The following is a 27,500-nucleotide window of genomic DNA, read 5'->3' on the forward strand; positions in this document are numbered from 1 at the left end:
ATGTATCCCAGGGAGGTGCAGTAAGATGTATCAATTTTACACTCACTACATGTTGTACCTTATTCAGTGTTGGATTTTTTTCTCAAAAAATATTATCTTGACTAATCGATTTGGTAATTATTTAGTAATGTTATTTTTCTAGCTCATTCAAATAATACGTTTTAAATAAAAGCTGTCTAGGTTGGGTGTGTAGTTTTATTTGTGTTTTGTACTAGATCCTTCCCTGGTAAAGAGGTTTTCCTTTTCTACCTTCTTTATATCGTTAAATATTTTGTGTCGCATAAATATCCCACCTTATTTTCCGTTCCTTCATAGTCTTTCCTCGTAGCTGAATCCTCTCGTCTCAGGAACCAGTTAGAATTCTTTCGCCTGGGCTTCGGTGAGTTTGGCTTCGTACTTGACTAGGGACGGGTTCCACACGGGTGCTGCGTACTTAGAGGACTGGTCGCACATATGTGGCAAAGCGTTATTTGCCCACATTTCTGGGAGGCCATTCTTATGTTTGCCAGGCTAGCATTTGTCACTGATGTTATAATTTTATGTTCATTTTAGACAATAGGTCGTTGGTCTTTTTTTCTTATTCTCTTCCTAGGTGTTGTTGTGTCTGTGGTCTCCGTTTTCCGGTACTGATGCTGTGTTATGTAGTGTTGTGCGAGTACCTGATTGACTTTGTGTGGGTCTTGAGTTTCAACTCTTAAATCCCCCCGTGGTTGATCAGACCCTGATCCACCACGAGGCCTGGTCTCAGACCGGGCCGCGGGGGCGTTGACCCCCAGAACCCTCTCCAGGTATACCCCCAGGTAATAACAGTTTAGCTTGTGATCATTTGAAATTTTTTGTTGCAATGAAGTTTTTTTACATATTTACATCTGAGTTTTTAATCTGCGATTTGCTTCACAGCATTCACGAGTTTTTAGTTTCTAACTTTACCTTTTAACCTTCAGTCGGTTGTTGGTGGTTGTGATTGTGGCTGTCATGGTTTTTGTTATTGTTTTTTGTTATTTTCAAAAGCTTTTCAATATATCGCCAACCGAGTCTCTGAGATGTTCTAGCATTAAGACAGTTGTTTATAAGCCTCCTGAACTTCATCGTGTCTACTTTCTGCTTCAGTTATGGAACTTGCTTCCCGTACCCTCGTCACTTCGCTCACACGACTTTCTCACAAGTCTTACACTGCAAAATTACTTCTAACTGCCCTGTCTTTCATCTGGGTGGTCAGCTTCCTTGTTGTGGTCTCCACCAAGTTAAACCCTGGCCTTCTCTGCGCCATCTGAGTTTAGTATCGATAAATACAAAAATACGGTACAGTGTGATTCTTTATTGACTTATTTTGTCATTAATTTTCGAATTATACTTCCGTTGTGTCTTTTTCGATCGTGTCTTTTTATTTTACAATTTATCTTCGCCGTTTAGTATCTTATAGATTGTGATGATATGTTCCCTAATCCTTCGCTCCTCCACGAATACTAGGATAAGCTTTTTTTTTTTTTTTTTTAAACGTGCACCTTTATTCTAGCACCTGTATACTGGTATGTTTGTGTGTGTGTTTATAAACAATGATTTTCTTAATTGAAATGCGAAAGATTTATAGGAAAATACTATAATTTAGCATATTTTACCGTATGTTTTTGAGCCTGATATGTCACCTTTCGGGTGTAAAGTTTACTTAATATATGTAACTAAAACAACACCCACACACCTGTGGGTGTTGGTGAAAAAGGTTGCATCACGTACCAAGACAGCCGGAAGTCCACAGTAGCAACTAAACCCACAACTACACTGAACCTTACCAAGCAGTACCGCACCAAACACCACATTACGCCACACAGCACCGTACAGTACGACACAGCGTCGCACCACATGGCCCTATACCACAGCGCCGCACAGCACCGCATCCTCTCCTCACAACTGCTTCAAATTGCGGGTTGTTTACACTTATGGCATGCTTGACTTGAGCTGTGAGCGCCGCCAGGTGACCAACAACCGTGACGCGAGCATATAAATAAGAACTATGTCCGGAGGATACTGCAGAATGGGTCTGTTTGGAGAGCTGCAGGGTTGAGGGGAGGGGAAAGGGAGAGGTGTGGTTAAGGGGGGAGATACCACAGGTGTATTAGGCGAGTAGAGGGGAGATAAAACCGGGGGAAAGGGTTATAAATGATGGTGGAGGGGGAGATAAAACTGGGGTGGGGGTTGTGAATGATGGTGTGGGGGAGATAAAACTGGGGAAAGAGTTGTGAATGATGGCGGAGGGGGGAAAACTGGGAAGGGGTTGTGGAGGGGGGGGAGAAAATTGGGGGAGGGGTTGTGAATGATGATGGAGGAGGAGATAAAACAAGGGAGGGGTTGTGAATGATGATGGAGGAGATAAAACAAGGGAGGGGTTGTGAATGATGGTGAAGGGGGAGACATCACAAGGTTAGCATATTTTTACTTCACTTACAATGTGACTTCCTCCAGATTCTAACACGTTTACGTAGCAGTTTTTTTCTGGAAGCAGTCCATAGTAAACCATTTTTTTCACTGCTAGTAGTCAGGAGTAACAGTACGTAAGAAAAATGCTCCAGTGACTTTCGTCGGTTAGGGGATCGAACCCAGGTCCTTTCGGCTGTGAGCCGAAGGGTCTTCCCCATCGACCTATATGCTACCGATTGTCTATGAGATAATCGCTTGAGCGATTATCTCATAGACATTTTCTTTCATTTTCTCATTCACATCTCCCATTCCACCACAGCATTTTAACATCTCTCTTCTTCCTTTCTCCCTTTCACTTTCCTCTTTGCCTTCCCACTTTCCTCGTTCCTTTTCCATCTTCCTTTCTCATCCCCTTATATATTCATCTTCCGTCTCCCATTTCCCCCTCTATTCACCCTTGTCTCTCTCCCATACCCCTCTACCATTTGCATTATCTCTCCCTTTCACCTGGGGGTACAAAAATATAAACAAAAATTATCTATAAATATTAACTTCAATAATCCCCGAAGCCAACTGCAAAAAAAAAAAAAAGCTCGCCGCTTTTCAGAAAGTTTATAATATAAACTATCACAAATATTATATATATTTACCTAAGAGCGTTTACTAATTTATATGAAGGAAACTAATGGTCAGAGCCAAGGTTAGGCGGCTCCAGTGTTTATCATAGCTGTACACGCACACCTGTTCATTATTTACGGGAAAATTTAAAGTTTGGGCTAAGAGAGTTTGCGTAATATATCTGCCGAGGATGAGGGCCTGTCACGGTAGTTTGTGGCGTGAAAGACACTCGTAGAAAGTGGAAAGATTGAGACGAACGGAAGATAAAGCGAAGGAGAGAGAGAGGGAGGAGAGAGGCTAGGAGGAGGAGGGGGAAATGAAGACACTGATAGAAGAGATGTTCATTTTAAGGCAACGTTTCGTTAAAGGTGAAGGAGTAAAATAGAGAGAGGGGGAAAAGTTGGATTGTGCAGGAGACAGAGGTGAAAACTGAAAGACGAGAGAGAGAGAATGAATTTTTCATGAACCAGAAAAAAATAACTAAAAAAAGAACACGAGAATAGTTAAAAAGAGAAAAGACGGAAAAAACATGAAACATATTTCTAAAACGAAGAATTAAGAAAAAATGGTAAAGTGAGAGGACGAACAATTCAGTAGAAAACAACAAGAATAACAACAAACAGAGAAAAATGAAGAGAAGATGAGAAAATGAATAATGAAATAATAATAATAGAGAATAAAAAAGAGGAAGCGATACAGAAAGAAGAAAAAAAAACAAGAGATGGAAGTAGAACTAAAAAGAAATACTGAATGAAGACAAAATTAAAATGTGAAAAATAATAAGAAAGAGCGACTTTTACGAGTCATAAAAAATAGAGAGCGAGAGAGAGAACAAAGAAAAATACACTTGAGCAAAATATAAATAAAAATATTTACAAGAAAAAGATCTCGAGGAGAAACTGAGTTAGCGGGAAAGTAAGAAAAGAAAAGGCTGAAGGGGAGACTATAGTTATCAACCACTCCAGCCTCTTGTCTACCATTACCATCTCTCTGAATGAATTCCTTACATACAGTTTGTAGCAAATTTCATAGTTAGGTTACATTACGTTCTGTTATTTTTTTTTTTTTTTACACAGTTTTACAGGTTAAGAACTGTTAACCTACCTCAGCTCGTTTCAAAGCTCAGCCCTATCTAAGGGATACTACTACCCCTCCTCCCAGGTAGCCACCAACAACAGTCCACTAATACCCAAGTACCTACTTGCTTCTAGGTAGACAGGAGCAGCTGGTGTAAGGAAACATACCCAACGTTTCCACCTGGCCGGGGATCGAACCACGGACACTCAGTATGTGAGCTGAGTGCGCTACCAGCCGAGTCACTGGACCTTCTATACATGAATATACTTAGCCAGTTATACCAGGTATAAATGTGATAAAGGCGATAAAAAAGTTTTGCGGTGAGAACAGAAAACTGGAGCCACTGAGCACGATAAACGTAACTGCGCCATATTTTCACTGTTTAAGGTGCCTTCAACAGTCATTAATTTGACTATGTAACAGTGCCATGATGCTCGTGATTAAGAGGGTGGAATACCTATGTTGCTACCAATACACATGTTTACGTGTATTGATGTGTTCTTACTCTAAAGAGATCTTCTGGGCTTAGCTTCTGAGCTCGTGCATTTTTCAAGCTACAAGCTGTTAGCTTTCCTAAGCTTATTTTTAAAACTACGACGTGTTACATTACCACAGTTTTTTAATAAACGTACTGCTATACTATCCTAGTTATTTTTCAAGCTACGAGCTAGTAGTTTGCCTCGGCTTATTTCATACAGTATATTTATGTTATCACTAATTTAGAGGCGTTTATTTAACATTAAGTAATATATATGGTACAGTGTTAAGTTGGAGCCAGCTGTGAGCCAGCCAGTTTACTTGACTTACTCAGTGTCCATATGTTGTAAGAACCGGTTTCAAATGCGGCAGTTTAAAAATGATCGCTGTTGGCGAAGGGTAAATGAAACTGTTGATGGCTGTCCATCGTTTAATATAATTGTCTACGAAGATGGACCAGGTGGGGAGCCTTAAGAACGCTGGTTCTTGTACATAACTGTAAGACTTTCAGGGCTCTGCTAAAAATTAGCAGCTACAACTAGATGGAATCGAGGCAAGAGAAAAGTCACTGTATTATGATAAGGGACATGCAGTCCTAGTGTGAGGTATATCCAAGGTGAGACAGAGCTTGTGCCTCCTTCTGTTGTGCAGGCTGTATTGTCAAGATAGAGATGTATATTACTACTCAATTTTCTATCTGTTCTGCTTGCAAGATTAACCACATGGTTCTTGACAGTTATTGCAATCACATTTCGTCCCAGAACTTAGCCTTATTGGTAAGTCTCTCAGTCATTCTCGCTCTGTACCTGGCAGCAACGGCCTGCTGTCTAGAAACCATCATATATATTTTTTTCAGAAACAAATATAACCTGCCTTCTCTTGCCCCAGGCAGACATATCTGCAACTTGTTAATTTATGGGTAATGGGTATTTCTGCTCTAGTTCGCAGTTACCTGCTTGGACATGGGATTTAGAAATGAGGCGAGGTACGTTGTTGAAATATATAGTATATACCAGTGCAAAAAAAAATCATGCACACTATTTGTGAGTGGCTTCCACAGTCTGCTTCATGAGTATCTGACTCTTGAGAGGACATTGAAAGTCGTCCAGCAGAAGTTACAGAGTGACGTTAGAGATTCATTTTGTTCTCTACCCATCGAGGGGTGGAGAACATTAATACATATGTACAGGTGAATTGCGGCCTTAGTGACCCTCGTATAATCGACATGTCTGTAACCTGAGAAACTATACATTGCAAAAATGTTATGGCTGGGAGGATTTTTCAAGTTATGTTTTTTGGCGGAAAAGGAGAGAGGAGTGCAGTGTAATGCGATCCGTTATTGACAATGTTTCGCCCACACAGTGGATGGTTGTTAAGAGAACCGTTTATAAGAATGTTTATAAAACGTGCACAACGTTTCGCTCACGTGTAGTGAGCCTTGTGGTTTAGAAAGACATATGAGTAAACACTAGAACATATTTATTAGAAAACGTTTCGGTCCTGGGACCTTGTTATTATTATTATTAAAGATTAGCCGGTATTCTCCCGGCCCGGGCCGTTTCCAAGTGGTGGCCCGGCCTTGGCTCCCTCTGTAGGGAGTGTCTAAGACCTAAGTCTCCCATGGGAGGAGGCACAAGTACCTCCTCATCTTTGGGACTAACTGTCCCCAGGCCTAGCCACAAGCTAGGCCTCTCTGGTCTGCCATCCCCGCCCCAAGGGGGCTAATGGGAATGACAGTCTTATGAGCTAAAGGCTTGGGCTCAGGCACCTACCTTACTCTAGAAGGGTTAGGCATGGTGTCGATCCTGGGACCTTGATCACTTCTAAAATACAGATGTAGGCGGAGAGTGAGGTGTGAGTGACGCATGGTGACCTGAAGAATGCCATATTGGGACGAGGACAACTAGACAGTGGGATCACGTGACTCCTGTGTTGTTAGGTATGTGCTGCTTTGCCTGGTTGAGTATCATGTATGCTAATCTTTTTGGTATTTTGTAGTTTCTAATATGTTCTGTGGTGTCGGTGACGGCAATTATTGAGGCTTCCAGACAGTCACACCCCACTCTCCGCCTATGTACACTGTCTTCTTATTCACTCTTACAAATGATCAAGGTTCCAGGACCGAAACGTTTTCTAATAAATATGTCCTAGGGTTTGCTCACGTGTCTATCTAAACCAATTTATCGATATCTAATACCAAGGTTTATATCACAGTGAACCTTCTCAAGGTATTCACTTGAGAATGTTTACTATGTGTGAATGAAACACTTACTCTGCTATTCTGTTTTCTTGAGTTTGTGTCACAAATTTTCGGCTGTTGCCACAGTTTTACAAGCTTTATTTTCTGCATTTCTCTGAGTCAGTCGGCTTTGATTATTTAGAAGTGAAGTTTTTTACCCTCGGGAAAATGCAAATGTTTCCTGACTCTCTTGGTTAATGAAGCTTAAAGCCTATTAACCACACGAGGCTTCATTAAGGTTGCATGTCATCAGTTCGCCCTCAGGCAAGAATACTTTACAGTGAGAAACGTATATATCTTGTGTGTTAACCATGCGATAACCCGCTCAGTGAAGCTTCAGTTGCTTTATGTTGGATTATCGGTTCACCCTGTAAAAAAATTATCATTTATTTTAAAGGAGTGACCGGGGTCTGGCCGTTCTTGGATTGTCTGCCCGGTGTGTTGTGTGTGCTGTCCACTGCCCGGTGTGTTGTGTGTGCTGTCCACTGCCCGGTGTGTTGTGTGTGCTGTCCACTGCCCGGTGTGTTGTGTGTGCTGTTCACTGCCTGGTGTGTTGTGTGCGCTGTCCACTGCCCGGTGTGTTGTGTGCGCTGTCCACTGCCCGGTGTGTTGTGTGCGCTGTCCACTGCCCGGTGTGTTGTGTGTGCTGTCCACTGCCTGGTGTGTTGTGTGTGCTGTCCACTGCCCGGTGTGTTGTGTGTGCTGTCCACTGCCCGGTGTGTTGTGTGTGCTGTCCACTGCCCGGTGTGTTGTGTGTGCTGTCCACTGCCCGGTGTGTTGTGTGTGCTGTCCACTGCCTGGTGTGTTGTGTGTGCTGTCCACTGCCCGGTGTGTTGTGTGCGCTGTCCACTGCCCGGTGTGTTGTGTGCGCTGTCCACTGCCCGGTGTGTGCTGTCCACCACTGCCTGGTGTGTTGTGTGTGCTGTCCACTGCCCGGTGTGTTGTGTGTGCTGTCCACTGCCCGGTGTGTTGTGTGTGCTGTCCACTGCCCGGTGTGTTGTGTGTGCTGTCCACTGCCCGGTGTGTTGTGTGTGCTGTCCACTGCCCGGTGTGTTGTGTGTGCTATCTACTACACTGTAGAGGGTAGGAGTATAAGCTGCGTGGCCTTCTTCAAGTAGGAGGCCTATGAGCTGTGTATCCTTTTAATAGTAGGAGGGTGGGCTGCATGTCATCACTCAGGTAGGAGGGTGGGCTGCATGTTATCCCTCAGGTAGGAGGGTGGGCTGCATGTCTTCCCTCAGGTAGGAGGGCGGGTTGTAAGTCCTCCAAGTGGGAAGCAAAATTCATAAAAACTTTCAGATTAAACCAGATTTCTCACCCAACAACACACGAGGATTTATCGCACAGGACTTTTTTTTATTTTTTTGGTACCTCGCGCGATCGACGGCGCAATAAACCTGAACCACAAGATGTCTTTTCTTTGATCCGGAATGCTGTTTATTGCTGTAAAACGATTTGTATCGCGATTACGTCTATAATTTTATTTCTCTCCGCCTGCAGATGTATTGTGAACCCCCAAAAAATATGCAACATCATATTGTTACTGGTTATGTTGCGTCATACGTATGTGACGAAGCAAATTGTAGAGAACCCTGACTAGCGATCTCAGTTGTTACACGAGTACGGCTCACAGTATGTTTTTTTTCTCAGAAATATCTAGGGTTTTCTGCATTCAGATGAGAATAGCTGTAAAGACAGAGATATCTTAAGATGAGGATGCTACAATTTTTAATATGATAATTTCTGTAGATGTGGATGTTTTAATCGCTACAGTATTGATGGCTGTAGATGAAGATACCGTACTTGCTATGGTATTAATACCTGGTGATGAAGATGCTGTAGTTACAAACGTAGTAATGCCTGAAGATAAAGATGTTATAATTATAATGGTAATGAGGCTTATAGGTAAGGATATAATTGTGAAGGTAATGATACCTGCTGTATATGCTGGATCAGCCAGAGATAATTATAGCAGTAACTCCTTGTCAACTGTTTGTGCTGCTCTGTTGTGCCATTATTGCAGTATGTTCACTCACACGATAACTGGTGCTGCCCAGACACAGGATAACTGGTGCTGCCCAGGGCACTCACAGGATAACTGGTGCTGCCCAAGGCACTCACAGGATAACTGGTGTTGCCCAAGACACTCACAGGATAACTGGTGCTGCCCAGACACAGGATAACTGGTGCTGCCCAGGGCACTCACAGGATAACTGGTGTTCCCCAAGACACCCACAGGATAACTGGTGCTGCCCAAGGCACTCACAGGATATCTGGTGTTGCCCAGGGCACTCACAGGATAACTGGTGCTGCCCAAGGCACTCACAGGATAACTGGTGCTGCCCAAGGCACTCACAGGATAACTGGTGCTGCCCAAGACACTTCACTCACAGGATAACTGGTGCTGCCCAAGACACTTCACTCACAGGATAACTGGTGCTGTCCAAGACACTTCACTCACAGGATAACTGGTGCTGCCCAAGACACTTCACTCACAGGATAACTGGTGCTGCCCAAGGCACTCACAGGATAACTGGTGCTGCCCAAGGCACTCACAGGATAACTGGTGCTGCCCAAGGCACTCACAGGATAACTGGTGCTGCCCAAGACACTTCACTCACAGGATAACTGGTGCTGCCCAAGACACTTCACTCACAGAACAACTGGTGCTGCCCAAGACACTTCACTCACAGGATAACTGGTGCTGCCCAAGGCACTCACAGGATAACTGGTGCTGCCCAAGACACTTCACTCACAGGATAACTTGTGCTGTCCAAGACACTTCACTCACAGGATAACTTGTGCTGTCCAAGACACTTCACTCACAGGATAACTGGTGCTGTCCAAGACACTTCACTCACAGGATAACTGGTGCTGCCCAAGACACTTCACTCACAGGATAACTGGTGCTGCCCAAGACACTTCACTCACAGGATAACTGGTGCTGCCCAAGACACTTCACTCACAGGATAACTGGTGCTGCCCAAGACACTTCACTCACAGGATAACTTGTGCTGCCCAAGACACTTCACTCACAGGATAACTGGTGCTGCCCAAGACACTTCACTCACAGGATAACTTGTGCTGCCCAAGACACTTCACTCACAGGATAACTGGTGCTGCCCAAGACACTTCACTCACAGGATAACTGGTGCTGCCCAAGACACTTCACTCACAGGATAACTGGTGCTGCCCAAGACACTTCACTCACAGGATAACTTGTGCTGCCCAAGACACTTCACTCACAGGATAACTGGTGCTGCCCAAGACACTTCACTCACAGGATAACTTGTGCTGCCCAAGACACTTCACTCACAGGATAACTGGTGCTGCCCAAGACACTTCACTCACAGGATAACTTGTGCTGCCCAAGACACTTCACTCACAGGATAACTTGTGCTGCCCAAGACACTTCACTCACAGGATAACTGGTGCTGCCCAAGACACTTCACTCACAGGATAACTGGTGCTGCCCAAGACACTTCACTCACAGGATAACTTGTGCTGCCCAAGACACTTCACTCACAGGATAACTGGTGCTGCCCAAGACACTTCACTCACAGGATAACTGGTGCTGCCCAAGACACTTCACTCACAGGATAACTTGTGCTGCCCAAGACACTTCACTCACAGGATAACTTGTGCTGCCCAAGACACTTCACTCACAGGATAACTGGTGCTGCCCAAGACACTTCACTCACAGGATAACTTGTGCTGCCCAAGACACTTCACTCACAGGATAACTTGTGCTGTCCAAGACACTTCACTCACAGGATAACTGGTGCTGTCCAAGACACTTCACTCACAGGATAACTTGTGCTGCCCAAGACACTTCACTCACAGGATAACTTGTGCTGTCCAAGACACTTCACTCACAGGATAACTTGTGCTGCCCAAAACACTTCACTCACAGGATAACTGGTGCTGCCCAAGACACTTCACTCACAGGATAACTTGTGCTGCCCAAGACACTTCACTCACAGGATAACTGGTGCTGCCCAAGACACTTCACTCACAGGATAACTGGTGCTGCCCAAGACACTTCACTCACAGGATAACTTGTGCTGCCCAAGACACTTCACTCACAGGATAACTGGTGCTGCCCAAGACACTTCACTCACAGGATAACTTGTGCTGTCCAAGACACTTCACTCACAGTATAACTGGTGCTGTCCAAGACACTTCACTCACAGGATAACTTGTGCTGCCCAAGACACTTCACTCACAGGATAACTTGTGCTGTCCAAGACACTTCACTCACAGGATAACTTGTGCTGCCCAAGACACTTCACTCACAGGATAACTGGTGCTGCCCAAGACACTTCACTCACAGGATAACTTGTGCTGCCCAAGACACTTCACTCACAGGATAACTGGTGCTGCCCAAGACACTTCACTCACAGGATAACTGGTGCTGCCCAAGACACTTCACTCACAGGATAACTTGTGCTGCCCAAGACACTTCACTCACAGGATAACTTGTGCTGTCCAAGACACTTCACTCACAGGATAACTGGTGCTGCCCAAGACACTTCACTCACAGGATAACTTGTGCTGCCCAAGACACTTCACTCACAGGATAACTGGTGCTGCCCAAGACACTTCACTCACAGGATAACTGGTGCTGCCCAAGACACTTCACTCACAGGATAACTGGTGCTGCCCAAGACACTTCACTCACAGGATAACTGGTGCTGCCCAAGACACTTCACTCACAGGATAACTGGTGCTGTCCAAGACACTTCACTCACAGGATAACTGGTGCTGCCCAAGACACTTCACTCACAGGATAACTGGTGCTGCCCAAGGCACTCACAGGATAACTGGTGCTGCCCAAGGCACTCACAGGATAACTGGTGCTGCCCAAGGCACTCACAGGATAACTGGTGCTGCCCAAGACACTTCACTCACAGGATAACTGGTGCTGCCCAAGACACTTCACTCACAGAACAACTGGTGCTGCCCAAGACACTTCACTCACAGGATAACTGGTGCTGCCCAAGGCACTCACAGGATAACTGGTGCTGCCCAAGACACTTCACTCACAGGATAACTTGTGCTGTCCAAGACACTTCACTCACAGGATAACTTGTGCTGTCCAAGACACTTCACTCACAGGATAACTGGTGCTGTCCAAGACACTTCACTCACAGGATAACTGGTGCTGCCCAAGACACTTCACTCACAGGATAACTGGTGCTGCCCAAGACACTTCACTCACAGGATAACTGGTGCTGCCCAAGACACTTCACTCACAGGATAACTGGTGCTGCCCAAGACACTTCACTCACAGGATAACTTGTGCTGCCCAAGACACTTCACTCACAGGATAACTGGTGCTGCCCAAGACACTTCACTCACAGGATAACTTGTGCTGCCCAAGACACTTCACTCACAGGATAACTGGTGCTGCCCAAGACACTTCACTCACAGGATAACTGGTGCTGCCCAAGACACTTCACTCACAGGATAACTGGTGCTGCCCAAGACACTTCACTCACAGGATAACTTGTGCTGCCCAAGACACTTCACTCACAGGATAACTGGTGCTGCCCAAGACACTTCACTCACAGGATAACTTGTGCTGCCCAAGACACTTCACTCACAGGATAACTGGTGCTGCCCAAGACACTTCACTCACAGGATAACTTGTGCTGCCCAAGACACTTCACTCACAGGATAACTTGTGCTGCCCAAGACACTTCACTCACAGGATAACTGGTGCTGCCCAAGACACTTCACTCACAGGATAACTGGTGCTGCCCAAGACACTTCACTCACAGGATAACTTGTGCTGCCCAAGACACTTCACTCACAGGATAACTGGTGCTGCCCAAGACACTTCACTCACAGGATAACTGGTGCTGCCCAAGACACTTCACTCACAGGATAACTTGTGCTGCCCAAGACACTTCACTCACAGGATAACTTGTGCTGCCCAAGACACTTCACTCACAGGATAACTGGTGCTGCCCAAGACACTTCACTCACAGGATAACTTGTGCTGCCCAAGACACTTCACTCACAGGATAACTTGTGCTGTCCAAGACACTTCACTCACAGGATAACTGGTGCTGTCCAAGACACTTCACTCACAGGATAACTTGTGCTGCCCAAGACACTTCACTCACAGGATAACTTGTGCTGTCCAAGACACTTCACTCACAGGATAACTTGTGCTGCCCAAAACACTTCACTCACAGGATAACTGGTGCTGCCCAAGACACTTCACTCACAGGATAACTTGTGCTGCCCAAGACACTTCACTCACAGGATAACTGGTGCTGCCCAAGACACTTCACTCACAGGATAACTGGTGCTGCCCAAGACACTTCACTCACAGGATAACTTGTGCTGCCCAAGACACTTCACTCACAGGATAACTGGTGCTGCCCAAGACACTTCACTCACAGGATAACTTGTGCTGTCCAAGACACTTCACTCACAGTATAACTGGTGCTGTCCAAGACACTTCACTCACAGGATAACTTGTGCTGCCCAAGACACTTCACTCACAGGATAACTTGTGCTGTCCAAGACACTTCACTCACAGGATAACTTGTGCTGCCCAAGACACTTCACTCACAGGATAACTGGTGCTGCCCAAGACACTTCACTCACAGGATAACTTGTGCTGCCCAAGACACTTCACTCACAGGATAACTGGTGCTGCCCAAGACACTTCACTCACAGGATAACTGGTGCTGCCCAAGACACTTCACTCACAGGATAACTTGTGCTGCCCAAGACACTTCACTCACAGGATAACTTGTGCTGTCCAAGACACTTCACTCACAGGATAACTGGTGCTGCCCAAGACACTTCACTCACAGGATAACTTGTGCTGCCCAAGACACTTCACTCACAGGATAACTGGTGCTGCCCAAGACACTTCACTCACAGGATAACTGGTGCTGCCCAAGACACTTCACTCACAGGATAACTGGTGCTGCCCAAGACACTTCACTCACAGGATAACTGGTGCTGCCCAAGACACTTCACTCACAGGATAACTGGTGCTGCCCAAGACACTTCACTCACAGGATAACTTGTGCTGCCCAAGACACTTCACTCACAGGATAACTGGTGCTGCCCAAGACACTTCACTCACAGGATAACTTGTGCTGTCCAAGACACTTCACTCACAGGATAACTGGTGCTGCCCAAGACACTTCACTCACAGGATAACTGGTGCTGCCCAAGACACTTCACTCACAGGATAACTTGTGCTGCCCAAGACACTTCACTCACAGGATAACTGGTGCTGCCCAAGACACTTCACTCACAGGATAACTTGTGCTGCCCAAGACACTTCACTCACAGGATAACTTGTGCTGCCCAAGACACTTCACTCACAGGATAACTGGTGCTGCCCAAGACACTTCACTCACAGGATAACTTGTGCTGCCCAAGACACTTCACTCACAGGATAACTTGTGCTGCCCAAGACACTTCACTCACAGGATAACTTGTGCTGTCCAAGAAATACTTCCATCGGGACAAAACTTTCAAGGATAGTTTAGAAGAGTATTGTTGACGATGTATTCTGATCGCTAAGCGACGCGAGAAATGTATCCCTGTACTGGATAACCCCTTTATGCCCTAATGCAAACGTTAGGACTAGTACAGAGTGCGGTTTAAGTTTATAATGCAATTAAATATTAACGTTGAAAACTCGAAGTGAATCAGGAAAGGCATTCACGAGTTATTGCATGGAAACTAATATCCCAATTTCTTCAACAAAAATGACAAATTAAGTAATAGCTCAATGCTAATTCAGTCCTTCCTCTTAAGAAACACCAGCACTGAAACTAAACTGCAGAGGCATTCTCTTGTTAACCCCGAAAGATCAGTGTCTTAAAATACTCCAGCATATTAAATTTGAAGCCTCTCATGAGTTGCATTATCGTGTTATCAGCGTTGAAGGGTTGAAATTAATCGGATGAGGCACTGAGAAATAACTATGATAAACAATATTTCAATCTTCCTAGTTTCTGACATAAAAATGAAGAATTAGACTTAAACGGGTGAAAAAAAAACATCTAAACTCTTCTCTAAGTCTGACCAGTGTTTAAGGTTTGATTAAGATTGATGCCATTCAGAATTGATTGATTTTAATCAGGGGGGGGGGAACAGTAAACCTGTAGTGTGTCATATAAAGTCGGTGGAATAGGAGGCATTCAAATTCGATCCAAGGAAGTAGAGGATGACTCCCTGCTCCTTGCATCAAGAGCCCCGCTCCAACATCAAAGCAACCCCCCCCTCCTTTCCCACATGAGGAAGTATAATCTAGTTAATGTAAAATATTTCTATATCATTTCAAGATTGAGTGCCAGAATGGCACCCGCACCTGGCACTCTCCATTAACAGTACCAACCTTCTTCTAACTGTTGAAATGTTGAAGATTGTCAGAATAACCTTCCTAAAGTAGACTCAGGGAAATCAATTTAGGAATTGTCCGAATAAAATTTTCATTGAACCTTTCCTTAGTTTTAGTTCAACAATTTGAAACTGATCGTTCTGAAGTTATAAACAAAAGTCTTAGAGGAAGGTACTGAAGACCAGGACACAATAGTAATAAACTCCTCACTTCTGACATTAAATATAATACATTATGTAAGGCTTTACTTAACGCATGAAAATTAAAATAATTGTAAAAATGAACTTTCAATATTTCCCAGTTTTCTTTTTGTAGTTTTATTCTCTGTTATTATTCTCACTAATCCTCTGAGGATAAACTTTCGATTTGGTGTGTTTTTTTAATTAAAGATAAATTTGATAAATGAAAATGGTAAAATGTCAAAAACAAAGTTCAAATTTAATACAAAAATACTAGCAGTTATGATACACCAACAATTATTTGGTTGAAGTCGACCAGAAGAGTCATTCTCTAGTTGTTACATGGAAACCAAGCGTTTTTTTTATTTTTTTTTTAATAAAACCCACTAATATAATTTGAAGTCTTTCGGGAAAGACACTCTCTAGTAATTGCTCTAAATGTAACGAATTTATTTTTTAACAGTTTTATTGGATTAAAAAACTGCACCTAAACAGTCTTAACATGTAGCGTGTTATTTTTCTTGAGGAAAACATCAGCGTTAATAGTTTGAAGCCGATAAGACGAGGCATTCTCTAATTATTGATTGGAAATAAAAAATCACCAATTTTTTTCCATCTCATTGGCAAATTGAGACTTATGCAATCCTGAAACAATGCTTACCTTACTTTCTGAAGAAAACTCCTGGGCTGAACATTTGAAGCCGACCAGAAGAGGCATTCTCCAGGTATCGCATAGATTCCAATGATTGCACATATTCGTTTAACCAATTTAGTAAACTGACAAAATATGCCTGCACACAACCTAGACGTAACGGATACTATCGTGTCTGCAAGATGTATCAGTCATTATATATCGAAGCCATTCAGAAGAGGTACTCGAATATATTTTATGTGATCTAATGGTAATAATTTAACATTAAACAAAATTAGCAGACGTGCGCCTACACCCTAGAATGTCACTCTCCGCCGTTGTTGAATTATGGGAGATCTTTTTTGAGTATTTAAAGCCAAGCAGCGGAGGGTTTTGGAAGTTATTGGTGCAATTTTGACCATAAGATGCCTGGACAAGTCATTTGTTCCAAGAATATTGCTCTAGGTACCGTACCACGGGGTTGAAAATTTGAAGCCGATCGGATGAGGCGTTCTCGTGTTGTCAACGAAAGCAAAACGACATTTTGAAGGAAGAAAAAAAAATTCTGACAACCACGTAATGGTACCTCATCGGAGTTGCCTAATTGGACAATAAGGAACATTTTAAGTTTAAACTGCTGTCAAGGGAGGGTGCCTTGGTGTCAGTGAAGGGCTCTTGATCCAAGAAATAGGAGCTTCCCTCTCCCTTGGAACAAACCCGATTAACTTTCCTAGGAATATAAAAATAATCATTAGGATTCAACAACAGCTTAGAACCTAGAGCTTCAAGTTTCTCACCCTACATTTCCCATAGACTTAAAAGAACTCAGTATAAAAAAAAACTGGGCATTGTTAGGTTCATCTTGTCAACTGGTTTAGCCATCTCACATTTAACTTTCCTGCTTGTTTTCCAAACACTGAGTATGTGTGTGTGAACACGCGAAAGCGCCCAAATGTTTCATTAATTATTTCACTAATAATTTTGCATACAATGTAGGTGTAAGTCACGTGGCTCGTATTCCGGTCATCCAAGTTGCCAATCAGTAAGCTAGACAGTCAGCCTACCAGTTACTAAGGTAGACAGTCACCCTATCAGTAAGGTAGACAGTTAGCCTATTATGCGGTAAGCTAGGCAGACTCTTAATCTAATAGGCAGCCTATAAATCACTAATCTAGACAGTCAGCCTACCACTCGGCAAGTTAGTTCTACCAGTTAACAAACTAGATAGCCAGTCTGCGAATTAGTTTTCAAGGTAGTCTGCCGACAGATTAGTAAGCAAGATATCGGGACAGTCAATCACATTTAGTCTGTCAGATAGCTAGCAGTTATATCACTCAAGACAGCCCATAAATCCCGCTTATTGACGGTAGTAAAAATGGTAGAATTACCGACAAAATGTTAGGTAAATGGACACAGATGCAACTAATGTGATATTTGTGGCAACATTTTGCTCTCCAGGAGCTTTGTCAAGCCGTTACGACTTGACAAAGCTCCTGAAGAGCGAAACTTTGCCACAAAATGTCGCATTGGCTGCATGTGTCCATTTATTTACGGTAAATCAGTCAACAACAATTGGTTCTGCGTTTCCACTTACATAATTAAATTTTTGGACACTAACTCCTTCGTAATAAAAGGGTAAATTTCTCGACTCGCGAAATCATAATAGCACGATTGCAAACAAACCAGGGTACTGGTGGGGTTAGAACCCATGGCAAATGAGTCGTAAAGCTCCAGGCCAGTGCGTAAACCACTGGGCCGCCTCGCTACAATAACATTCATCCAACCAGGTATATTTATACACCATAGGAAGGATGGCATGGGCCCCACTGTGACGCACTAGCCTGGAGTTTTAAGACTCGCTTGCCATGAGTTCTAACCCCACCCTTACCGTGGTAAATTTCTTAGCTGTAAATGATGATAATTGTGCGTCAGTACCCAAGGAATGATGGAAATAAAATACATTTTCATCTTAATATTAAAGAAATTTCTTTAGAATGGTCTCTTGAACACAGATCTAGACTTCACATAAAAAATATTTGATATATTTTTATACTTTTTTTATTTTTATTAAAGCTTAATTCCATACAATACTAAATACATATATGTTGTGGATATGTACAATGGTATATAAATAATGAGAGAGGGAGAGAGAGACAGATAGATGTAAATACAGAGATAGACACCTGAGAGGGTGACAGTGACAAGAGAAGCTAAGTGAAGTGCACCTGCGGTTACTAGTGACAAACTAACTTTCCGCTTTATTTTGGCAAATTATATATTTATTTATTTTTTGTGCTGTGTCCTGGTCGACGACTGATTGTCCACTACTGTTCCTCGTAAGGTCTTTTTGAGAGTGTAAACTCCGCGTAAATCGTTGGAAACGCTACGCTGATTATGTATGGTGCGAGGACTGTAAACCTCAACCACAATGTGTACGGGGCACTTTAGTGTTTGATTACACACACGCACGCGCACGCATATGTAAACACACTCGCACACAGGAAAGGACAGGGGGAACACGTTATTATGTCTGCAGGAATAATAGTAGTAGTTCTTGGAAGAGAGAAGGATGAACATTCCTCCACGGTGAGAAGATTAGTGGATGGGTCGTAAGAGTCAAAATGATATGCCCGCCACTGCTTTTCTTGTGCAAGATCGGTCGGTCATTGTTGATGCAAATATGTAGTCTCGCATCATCTGCATACCGTCTGGTGTCTCCCTCTGGATAATTGTGGCTGCTGTTGGGATTGCTTAGTTGGGGATCCCTGTGAGATTTGCAACAGGCTGTGGCTAAACTGTTCATGATATCTTCAACTTCTTCGTGTTTTGCATTCTTCCCTGGAATCTACGGATAATCTGGCCACAGTACTGGTCACCATATACCATTCTAATAAACAATATCACTGGATACGAAATCTGATGGAAGATCACCTTATGTTTTGTTTTTAATTTCTATCTGCTTAAGGTGCATAGACTTAGCACCGGAGCATCTCGTGCACGTTTTGAATATCAAATGAAACATCTTAGGCATGGGTCTTTTTCCAGTGATGATCATGCTAGCTGGTTTTTAGATGCTCTCACGGACACAGATTTAATTCCAGGGTCCCCTTAATCCACAGCTACACCACAAGAGTAACAAGGTTTTCGGCAGTGGTCCACATGTCCCTCAGTCCAGATGTCAAGCACCTAGCACAGCTGCTCTCGTGCCCCGTGCTATGCTAAGTCTAAGTTCCATCATCGTGGCTCATAGCTCAGTCATACAGACGAACCTTGAGCTGTGACTTAGCTTAGCTCTCCGTATCATCGCCAATATGGCGAGTATATTGCACAAAATCTTTGGGATGCCCCCTTGGGCTCTTCTTGTCATCTTTGGTCCCGGCTGTCAGGCCGCGGGCCACCAGTGAGCCACACAGCGGGCCATAGCAGGAGCTCGGTGGCCCTGAAGCTGGCGGTGGTCACTGGCCCTTGTTGCCAACACATTAAGATGAGTGACTAAGTGAGGAGATGTTGTTGGTCTGGGGAATACCACGAGTACATGTAGGGCGCCGACACGGGCGGCTTCATGTCCCAGTGGTGGGCGGCCAGAGAGGGCGAAGAGGCGGCAGGCGGTAAGGACATGTGGTCAGCAGAGGATACAGGTGGAGCTATGGAGGTGGGCGGCATGTATCCACCGTGGGGCGGGTGGTTCATGTGGTGCTGGGGCGGGGGTGCACCAGGACCACACAGCTGGGGAGAACCATGATTGTCTTGTGACTGACTGCTGGGCGTGGACAGGTGTTGGGGCGGCCCGTGGGCGTGCGGCGGCAGCTGTAATGGGTGTGAATGCGGTGGATGCGAAAGAGGGGAAACTACGTGAGAATAATATGGCTGTGAGTGAGATGGGTGAGAATGAGAAAATACTGAAGGAAAATGGGGTTGCGGGGATTCAGAATGAGGGGAATAGTGTAGGTGTGAGACACAGGAGAGGGGCGAGCCACCTTCAGACGCAGGGTGAGGCGGTGGGGGATGGGCGTGAGGCGAGGCTGTGTTGGGGGAATGAGAGGCTGGGGTCATCATCTCAGACTTGATGTGTGGATGCTGGCTGAACTCGTGGTGGCCCGCCTGGTGTGGATCGACCACTGGGCCTGCTTGTGACACTGAAATAACTGGAGCTTTGGTATACGAGGGTCCCGGAGGTTGGAACAGAGCCCCAGGCTCTCCATACGCTTGGCTAGTAGGACTGGTCGGAGTCGGGGTGGAACACGTCTGGTAGGGCGAGGCGGCTGAAGACAGAGGGGCCGTCGTTAGTGGCGAACTGGGCACCACAGGTGTACCCTGGGGGGTTCTAGCCCCGCCCGTCTGCACTGCCTTCATCATCTTCTTGTGTTTGGATCGCTTGTTTTGAAACCAGACTTTGACCTGTAAAGAAGAAACGGGGGAGTTAGAGAGCCATCACTCTCTTCACTGTAAACCATTTCTCATTTTATTTCAGTTATTTGTTCAGATATAACAGTACATATACAAACACACACATACACAAATACACAGGTAAATACAGATAAACAGATACAAGCGTAAGGTTAGCACAAACACACAGGTAGACATACACAGGCAGATACACACAAGTAGAGACAAACACAAAGATAGAGAGAGAGAAACACACACACAAAGGTACTGATTAGATCACAGATATACGTATATATCACATTTTAAAGCAAGGCAACGGTATAAAACATTGTAAAAGGACAGAGAGAAACAAAGGATAAGAGTAAGAGTAAATAAGGAAGTAGCTTAAGATGATAATATTCAATTTTCACACTTACTAACATCCTCAACTACGGTGCAACACATAATATGCAATATATCTCTGTATTGTGTTTGTTATTTACTCTGGCAAAACTTCTGTGTAACCACGACAATATTGTATTGATCTAGACTACGACATTGCATTACACTGATCTAAAAAAAAAAAGACAGAGCGTTATTGCGTTGGTCTAAACTACGACAGAACTGTATTACATAAGTCTGAACAACGACAGCACTATATTATATTGGTCTAAACTACGACAACACCACTGTTATATTTATCTAACCCACGACAACACTGTATTGCATTTATCTAAATCACGGCAACACTGCATTACTGTGGTCTAACCCACGACAGCACTGCATTATATTATCTAAACCACGACAACATTCCACTAAATTAGTCTAAACCACAAATACACTGTATTAAAAATGATCCAGACCACAGCATCACTGTACTACATTGGTCTAAACCACAACACTGCATTACATTGGTCTAAACCACGACAACACTGCATTACATTGGTCTAAATCACGACAACACTGCATTACATTGGTCTAAATCACGACAACACTGCATTACATTGGTCTAAATCGTGACAACACTGTATTGCATTGGTCTATTTTAGTGCGGAATATTTTTTTCTTAAGCCAGGACGTTGCTATTATGTTGTATTGACTTCTCTGCAGGAGTAAAACCTGGGGATCGAACCTGCATTACTTCTTGTGCTGAATGACGCACACGGGTTTAGTGCTACACACACACACACACACACACACACACACACACACACACACACACACACACACACACGTACGTGTTGTCATTTAGTTATGTGGCAGCGCATGCGTTGCAGAGCGATTTAGGTGTATACAGATTGCCTATACGTCAAGAGAGTTACGTCTACTTCAGGAGAGTAACACCTGTCTCAAGAGAGCAGTGTCTGCGTCAAGAAAGCTATTTCTGCGTCAAACGGACAATGTTTGGGTCAAGGAAGAGACGTTTACTTGAATAGTGTCTCAAAAGAATGACTCTATGACGTTATACGTCAGTAGAGCGACGTCTGGGTCAAGAGAAGACAAGGCAGCCCCAACGTTCAACCTTCACCGAGGCTGACGCTCCATAATAATCGACTTCGACTGCGTCTCTGACAGCGCTTTTGATCAGCCTGAGGCGCTGGCGGTCATTATGGAGATGGATAACCTCGAAACCTCCTGAGGGAAGGCTTGAAGGGAGGCGGCAGGGGAAGGGAAAAAGCTGAAGGGGGGAGAGGGTGAGCGAATGTGAATGGTCATAGGGGGGGAGGGGTAACGTAAATAATGAACAGAAGATGTAGTGGGAGTGTGTCTGCGAGACAAATGTAAACAAAACATGTAGAGGCAATGTAGAATCATTGTTACAACTTTTATAATATTAATAATTAGTAGGAATAATTAATAATTTTTATTTCAAGTCTTTATGGCAGAAATGCACAATTTGAAAACCCATGGTATGCACAGACCTACGGGCAAGCATAGACTAAAATTGAGAATGTATAGTTGTTTTCCTAATCTAGTACTTAAACGAGGCTTTAACAAGTGATAAAGCTTGACAAAGTCTCTCAAACGTGAAACGTTGCAAAAATAAAAGATCTTTGCTAAACTTGGCTTTGCACTAACTGATAGCTGGTTCAGTCTGAAAAATAGGAAAAGTTGGTAGAGAGTGGTTGAAGGGATCAGTTGATGGTGAGAGGAAGGTACTATGTTTTTGAAGAGAACATAAACGAAAGTTGAAGAGGCATAGTTATGAGGGTTAGAGAAGACCATGCAGTATATGAAATGGTCAGAATGGAAATGAATAAAAACATGACTACGAGGCAAAGTGGTTGGCAGCGCAAAAGAGTTAGAGCAAGGGATCGAGGTAGGAGGGCGTGACTATGACAGTTATGGAGGAAGGAAAAGGCACAAATATACAACAAACTCATATTTGAACAACTTTTCGCTCTAAGCGGTTGAACTGGTAATTTTTTTTTTATACCTAAAATTTTTATATACTTATGCATTTTTCCCCACTAGGTATCAAGATTTAATGAAGGAGGTTAGGATTTCAAAGACCACAGGCGACCTTATTCCTCTGAGACGACGGGCAGTAACTTGAGAGTATCCTCCTTGTACCAAAGACGCTTGAACACTGCCATTGTCTATAAAAGAGACTTGTGCAACGTTAGACAATTTTGACGGAGAGAAATGGTATAAAATATCGACGCGATGGAAACAAGAGGTGAAAATATTTCAGTTTACATTGTAAAGTAACTTTATTTTGTAAACGTTTCGAGGTGCTTATCAGTCCAGTCATTGGATTTTAAAATTCCTGGTGAGAGAAGTGTTTCCATTATGAATTTACCTATTGCTGTGTGTCTCATTAATAATTTTATTGTTGTTATATACTGTGTTATTAACACTGCCATTACCATTGTTCCGTATTACCATCTATTTCCAGTATTAATTTTGCATGTTCTGTTTATATTAATATTATTTCCATTACCATTTTTTATTTTTAGTAGTAGTGGTAGTAAGGTTATTTGTTTTATTACTATTTTCAATGATGATTTTTACTTAATATATACTTAATTGTATCCATACACTTGATTCCTTACTATATTGTAACCATAAGTTTGTTTACAGATTTATTAACTTGGGAAACTCCACACGCGAATGTGTTAAAGCCTGGCAGAGGTCTCTTCCTGGCAGTGAGAGCTTATCATGCAGGGGATTTTTTATTGCCTGTCTCTGATTTCCCTCTGACATTTGTCTCGGCCCTCGGACTATTCGACTTGGCATAGCCCTTCGCCTTGCTGCCCCTGTCCTCACCGAATGCAAGAGTGTCTGTGAGCTTTATGGTCTTATTTACAATTTGATTAAAGGTAAAAATCGCAAGCCTGGGCAGTCTCAACTATGCAGACCTGACGATACAGTCTACATAATCACCATGCTACCCTGAGCACATGGTAGGCATATAATGTGAGACTACAAGCGTGCATCTACATAATAAAAAAAAAAGGCCCCAAAAGTTTAGAATATACAGGAAACTTGCTTATCAATACTTCTCTTCTTCAGCTTATTCAGGCACTTCAGTTCGTGGGAAAGTGTGCTTTTATATTCCTGAAAGAGTTTAACGAAATCCCAATTAGGAAAACTACTGACCCCATAGAGATTCGTTTTCTTGTTAAGTGCTTCAGTATCGTGTTCTAGGCTTACAACCGAATTCTGAAGAGGTCGATAAAATATTTGAAATTTAAAAGTTGACAAACATACCGACTTTTCGTATCTGTAATGTAACCCTCAAAATCATTTATACAAAATAAACTTTTGAAGTATCTTTAAAATATAAGAAATTAGATGACAACACTCGGTAACATCAAACAGAAAATGAGAGATTTCTCCCTTCAACCTCTGTATTCTCTTCTCAGAGGCTGTGGCTCCCTAACATCATCATAGGTGTTATATCTTAATACATAATATGTTTATGCATATGTATACACAAGTATGAACAGTGTATATTAAAGATGACTGTTCAGCTGAATTTACAGTGTTCTTGTAGACCAGAACATTCAGTTTGTACCTACACTGACTTTTGTTAAGATTCTTCTCCCGGTTATACTGAAGTCCGATTCAGTGATGTTTAATTTGCACGACAATGATAAATGAATTACAACAAATTGATAAAAAAACATAATGAAATGTACATGAGTTGTAAAAGGTTAATTTTGTATTGAGAATCTTTTACTGGAAAATATCTGCAAATTTTTTTATCTTTATTTTCAAGGTTTTAGGAAGGGCAGTGTCAAGGAAAATTTTCAGTGTAAAATAAGTCAAGGGTACATGCAGGGAGATGTATCTCTCTCAGTATATACAGGGAGATGTATCTCTCTCAGTATATACAGGGAGAAGTATCTCTCTCAGTATATACAGGGAGAAGTATCTCTCTCAGTATATACAGGGAGAAGTATCTCTCTCAGTATATACAGGGAGAAGTATCTCTCTCAGTATATACAGGGAGAAGTATCTCTCTCAGTATATACAGGGAGAAGTATCTCTCTCAGTATATACAGGGAGAAGTATCTCTCAGTATATACAGGGAGATGTATCTCAGTATATACAGAGAGAAGTATCTCTCTCAGTATATACAGGGAGAAGTATCTCTCAGTATATACAGGGAGAAGTATCTCTCTCATTATATACAGGGAGATGTATCTCTCTCAGTATATACAGGGAGAAGTATCTCTCTCAGTATATACAGGGAGAAGTATCTCAGTATATACAGGGAGATGTATCTCTCTCAGTATATACAGGGAGAAGTATCTCTCTCAGTATATACAGGGAGAAGTATCTCTCTCAGTATATACAGGGAGATGTATCTCTCTCAGTATATACAGGGAGAAGTATCTCTCTCAGTATATACAGGGAGAAGTATCTCTCTCAGTATATACAGGGAGAAGTATCTCTCTCAGTATATACAGGGAGAAGTATCTCTCTCAGTATATACAGGGAGAAGTATCTCTCTCAGTATATACAGGGAGAAGTATCTCAGTATATACAGGGAGATGTATCTCTCTCAGTATATACAGGGAGAAGTATCTCTCTCAGTATATACAGGGAGAAGTATCTCTCTCAGTATATACAGGGAGAAGTATCTCTCTCAGTATATACAGGGAGAAGTATCTCTCTCAGTATATACAGGGAGATGTATCTCTCTCAGTATATGCAGGGAGAAGTATCTCTCTCAGTATATACAGGGAGAAGTATCTCTCTCAGTATATACAGGGAGATGTATCTCTCTCAGTATATACAGGGAGAAGTATCTCTCTCAGTATATACAGGGAGATGTATCTCAGTATATACAGGGAGAAGTATCTCAGTATATACAGGGAGAAGTATCTCTCTCAGTATATACAGGGAGATGTATCTCACTATATACAGGGAGATGTATCTCAGTATATACAGGGAGATGTATCTCTCTCAGTATATACAGGGAGATGTCTCAGTATATACAGGGAGATGTATCTCTCTCAGTATATACAGGGAGAAATATCTCTCTCAGTATATACAGGGAGATGTATATCTCTCTGTATATACAGGGAGATGTATCTCAGTATATACAGGGAGATGTATCTCTCTCAGTATATACAGGGAGATGTATCTCTCTCAGTATATACAGGGAGATGTATATCTCTGTATATACAGGGAGATGTATCTCAGTATATACAGGGAGATGTATCTCAGTATATACAGGGAGATGTATCTCATATACAGGGAGATGTATCTCAGTATATACAGGGAGAAATATCTCTCAGTATATACAGGGAGAAGTATCTCTCTCAGTATATACAGGGAGAAGTATCTCTCTCAGTATATACAGGGAGATTATCTCTCTGTAATACAGGGAGATGTATCTCAGTATATACAGGGAGATGTATCTCAGTATATACAAGGAGATGTATCTCATTATATACAGGGAGATGTATCTCAGTATATACAGGGAGAAGTATCTCTCTCAGTATATACAGAGAGATGTATCTCAGTATATACAGGGAGAAGTATCTCTCTCAGTATATACAGGGAGATGCATCTCTATCAGTATATATAGGGAGATGTACCTCTCTCAGTATATGCAGGGAGAAGTATCTCTCTCAGTATATACAGGGAGATGTATATCTCTCAGTATATACAGGGAGATGTATCTCAGTATATACAGGGAGATGCATCTCATTATATACAGGGAGATGTATCTCAGTATATACAGGGAGAAGTATCTCTCTCAGTATATACAGGGAGATGTATCTCAGTATATACAGGGAGATGTATCTCTCTCAGTATATACAGGGAGATGCATCTCTCTCAATATATACAGGGAGATGCATCTCTCTCATATATAGGGAGATGTACCTCTCTCAGTATATACAGAGATGTGTATATCAGTATATACGCTGACAGGTTACTTCAGCTTCAGTTTTAGAAAGTTAAAATATTCTTGGCTAATGGTGTACAGGTGATAATTAGCCGTAATGATTCGTGTAGTGGATAAACTTTAAACCTAACAAAGCAATCTTAGTGTAAAATATTTTTTACTGTATTTGTTACATATTATCTACCTCATGTTCTAAGAATTGCGTGGCATACACACTCTGATGGGAGTGAGAAGGAAGGGTGTGAAGTATCCAGTTTTTATATAGACATTAAAAACAGAGGTACTTCTGCGCACGAAGCTTTATAAAACTCGTAAGTATTCTCGTCATGTTTAACTTTAATGTGTACTCTAAATGAATCAGAGAAATCTATGAACTGCTGAACGTCAACAAACGTAGGAAGAAAAAGCAAACGCATCGTCCATATATTATAGTTAAGTGAGATCAAAGTCAGCATTAATGCTAGGGAGCTCATTTTCAAACTATTCCTGGAATAGTGATAAACCCATCAGCATTAGGTATAAGACTGTAAATTAAAATAAGAATGTGCACCTGTTGAACTCACATTTCACGCAGGGAAACACAGTTCTACGTAACGCACAACACTTTTTGGGCAGGTTAAACGAAAATTTAATCGTATCGTTAACAGGAACACGAACAAACTACTCACATTAAAAGAATAACACTAATTCTATTGCCAGGATTGCCATATATTAATTTAAAAATATTGCTTCCTTAATTTCGCAGGTGTGCA

General features: G+C 42.7%; 1 protein-coding gene and 1 long non-coding RNA gene across 2 annotated transcripts in view; one reads left to right on the forward strand and one right to left on the reverse strand.

Moving 5' to 3' along the window:
• The window catches only part of LOC138854373 (uncharacterized), a 423,554-nt gene that overhangs the window by 100,484 nt on the left and 295,570 nt on the right, over window positions 1–27,500 (forward strand). The gene's annotated exons all lie outside the window — the stretch shown is intronic.
• Window positions 17,991–27,500, reverse strand: part of LOC128700678 (homeotic protein distal-less) — a 293,342-nt gene continuing 283,832 nt past the window's right edge. Inside the window, exon 3 of the mRNA XM_053793973.2 lies at window positions 17,991–20,414. Within this exon, the coding sequence (XP_053649948.2) occupies window positions 19,509–20,414 (906 nt within the window). The 3' untranslated portion in view covers window positions 17,991–19,508. The remainder of the gene's footprint in view (window positions 20,415–27,500) is intronic.

Source organism: Cherax quadricarinatus, chromosome 56 (assembly GCF_038502225.1).
Source record: "Cherax quadricarinatus isolate ZL_2023a chromosome 56, ASM3850222v1, whole genome shotgun sequence".
Lineage (NCBI taxonomy): Eukaryota > Metazoa > Arthropoda > Malacostraca > Decapoda > Parastacidae > Cherax > Cherax quadricarinatus.